General features: G+C 51.8%; 1 protein-coding gene across 1 annotated transcript; it reads right to left on the bottom strand.

Moving 5' to 3' along the window:
• Nucleotides 1–224: 224 nt before the first annotated feature.
• On the bottom strand, nucleotides 225–2,734 carry LOC111079206. Its single transcript, XM_022374282.2, has 4 exons — nucleotides 2,453–2,734; nucleotides 1,839–2,379; nucleotides 888–1,723; nucleotides 225–834 (listed from the first exon to the last, which is right to left on the bottom strand). Exons 1-4 carry the CDS (start codon nucleotides 2,679–2,681, stop codon nucleotides 428–430), a joined length of 2,013 nt encoding a protein of 670 aa, XP_022229974.2. The 5' UTR covers nucleotides 2,682–2,734; the 3' UTR covers nucleotides 225–427.

Below are 2,734 nucleotides of genomic sequence, written 5' to 3'. Positions count from 1 at the left end.
ATTTGAAGCGTCTACGGAAGGAAAGAAGAAAAAATATAACCGATAGCAGGAAGTATATTGGAGGCCTTTTTATGGCAGATAGGCAGGCAGGCGGAAGCTAAGAAATTTAAGCCAGAAACCTGAAATCGATGTGCAATCTAGAGCTCAATCTTTGCCTTAAAGACTCTTCAACTAAAATCACAAATTTTCTATGCAAACTTCTATGAAAAGTTGATAATCTTCTGCACTTTTCGGGCATATACATTTTTATTAGTTGTATAAACAAGTGGGTTAGAACTCCTAGCCTATACAATAGGTATAATCATACATACAAAAAACAGAGTAGAGAGTAGTGGTGCGGGTGAGTAAGGATAGGGGTAAGGCTGAGGGTGAGTGTAGGGTATAGAGCCCTCATATTGCGTTCCTTTTGTGTGCGTGTGTTTCTCTCTCAGAGGTCCGTCACATTCCGTATGTCCACGCCCATTTCCTCGAAGCGTGTTGCATCATTCTCGAAGTAATTGTCACCATCCTCGTCATCGGTATCGCACAACGGCTGCCCCTGACCGTCTTCGTTCTTCAACTGATTGCGACGTGATAGTCTTGTTTTTCTCAGCTTGCTGAAGGCCTTCTGGAAGGCGACCGCCTTCTCATTGCTGGGCGCGGCGGCAGTCAGTGGAATGATCCAGCGATAGGTGACATTGGTCAGGGCCACAATCAGCGCAATGGCCAGGAGAATGTACAGCATGATGAGTGCGGGATTGGCGTTGGAGTTGCCAGTGGTGTCCATGTGGCCGGCAATCTCGTTCGGATCCACTGTCCACGATATGCGATTATTGGTACGCTCTGTGGAGGAAACTATCGAAAGGGGATCGTGATATATATCGTATAGCTATGGCGATGATTCTTACTTGGATTTACTTGGGTAGGATTGAGAGCGGCAGAAGTTGATCTTAGAGTGGTTGTTGTTGTTGATTTTGGTGTTGTTTTTGGTGTTGTTGTTGGTGTTGTTGTTGGTGTTGTTGTTGGTGTTGTTGTTGGTGTTGTTGTTGAAGTTGTTGTACGCCTTGTGGTGGTTGTTCTTGTTGTTGGTCTCGGTGTTGTTGTTGTAGTCGTTGTTGTTGGTTTTGGTGTTGTTGTTGAAGTTGTCGTTCTTGTTGTTGGCTTTGGTGTTGTTGTAGTCGTTGTTGTTGTTGTAGTTCTCTTTGTTGTTGGTTTTGGTGTTGTTGTTGTTGTTGTAGTTGTTGTAGTCGTTGTTGTGTTAGGCTTTCTGGTCGTTGTGGTCGTTGTTGTTGTTGTTGGAGTAGTTGTTGTTTGCCATACTTCTTCCTGTGTGGTCGCCTCCGCTATCACAACACATTCGTCAATGTAATTGAGGCAACAATTATCCAATAGCACGCACTCCTCGTTGCACCCACAGCCCCTGAGTATTCCATCCGCCGATAGGACGAACCTGCTGCCCGGCTGGCCACACCGATTCGTGCAGTTCATCATGTCAAAGACCAGCGGCTGATCATCGCTGCCGGCATCCGGCGTGACAGTGGGCTCCGCGGTGGTCGTGTATCCATCCACACCACAGTCCGGGCCCGTCATCAGGTGCACATCATCGATGGCAATGTCGCCGAAACGCGACCTGGCATCGGTGGCCGTAAAGATCACCTGAAAATCCTCCTCCATGTCGTCAATGATGATGGTATGCGCCAGCCACTCGGTGCCCTGACTGCCAGTAATTTTCAATTTCGTGGAGCTGCAATAATCAAAGAGGGAGAGTGGGAGAGAGAGGAAGTGGAGGAGAGTGAGTGTGAGAGTGCGCGTGGGGGCGCTTATCAAGCGTCGCTTCCGCTTTCGCTGTGCAAACTTACTTGTCCCTGTACGACGTCCACATGTCTTGGACGGGCAGTGAGATCGGCTTGACGGACACCACCAGGCTGTCGACGCCCGCGCCGTACATGAGGTAGTGGAACCGGAAGCAGCAGGCGGTCCTCAGGCTCAGCTCGCGCGGATAGATGGGCGACATGAAGTGGTAGCTGCCAAAGGCGCCGCCCTTCGTCTCCATGCGCATATAGTGGCCGCCGTCGCTGCGCTGGAAGGTGTGATCGTGCCGCGGCCCCGTCCGGAACGAATGGTGATCCGCCACAGTGCTGATGCGCTTCCAGGGCTGAATGAACGACTGCTCCACCGTCCAGCCGCACAGATCCTCGCTCTCAAAGTCGCACGAGTGATCCAGCGTGTGATTGCTGCGCCGACAGCTGCCCAGGGCGGTGTTCCAGTGCGTGCCATTGCAGTAGGCGCTGGCGCTGCCCACCAGCACGAAGCCATCGTGACAGACGGTGTAGGCCCTCAGGCCATTGCTGACCACTCGATCGCTGTGCAGCTCCTGCTCTGGCGCTGTGCAGCCCCGTCCTTTGGTGGAGTTAATCGAGCAGAATATTAGCCAGAGATTTGGGGGGGGCGAGAGAGACAGATGGCCACTTACTTGCACAGAAGGGTCGCTCGCCGCGCAGGCGACCATCCAGGCCACAGATGGCGATGGAGCTGCCTTGCAGATAATATCCGTAATCGCAGCGAATGCGCATCATATTTCTGTTCCGACTGAACATGGAGCCATTGTCCAGTGTGCCCGATCTCTCGCAGCGTCCATGCGTGTGGCTGGCCAGGAGGAGGAGGAGCAGCAGCAGCAGCAGTACACCCAAGCGAAGTGCCATAATTTATGCAGCAGATCTGTGACTGTCCGACTAAGAATAAAGACTGACCAGCG

This window comes from Drosophila obscura, unplaced genomic scaffold (assembly GCF_018151105.1).
Source record: "Drosophila obscura isolate BZ-5 IFL unplaced genomic scaffold, ASM1815110v1 contig_37, whole genome shotgun sequence".
Taxonomy (NCBI): domain Eukaryota; kingdom Metazoa; phylum Arthropoda; class Insecta; order Diptera; family Drosophilidae; genus Drosophila; species Drosophila obscura.
This window is presented reverse-complemented; position numbering and strand designations above follow the sequence as displayed.

Bases quoted from the DNA above. Each gene is read 5' to 3' on its own strand.
- LOC111079206 (XM_022374282.2), bottom strand. From the start codon at position 2,681: ATGGCACTTCGCTTGGGTGTACTGCTGCTGCTGCTGCTCCTCCTCCTC. The intron at 1,724-1,838 runs GTAAGTTTGCAC...TGATTATTGCAG, and splicing joins TGGACGTCGTACAGGGACAA to CTCCACGAAATTGAAAATTA. The intron at 835-887 runs GTAAGAATCATC...CCCTTTCGATAG, and splicing joins TCCTACCCAAGTAAATCCAA to TTTCCTCCACAGAGCGTACC.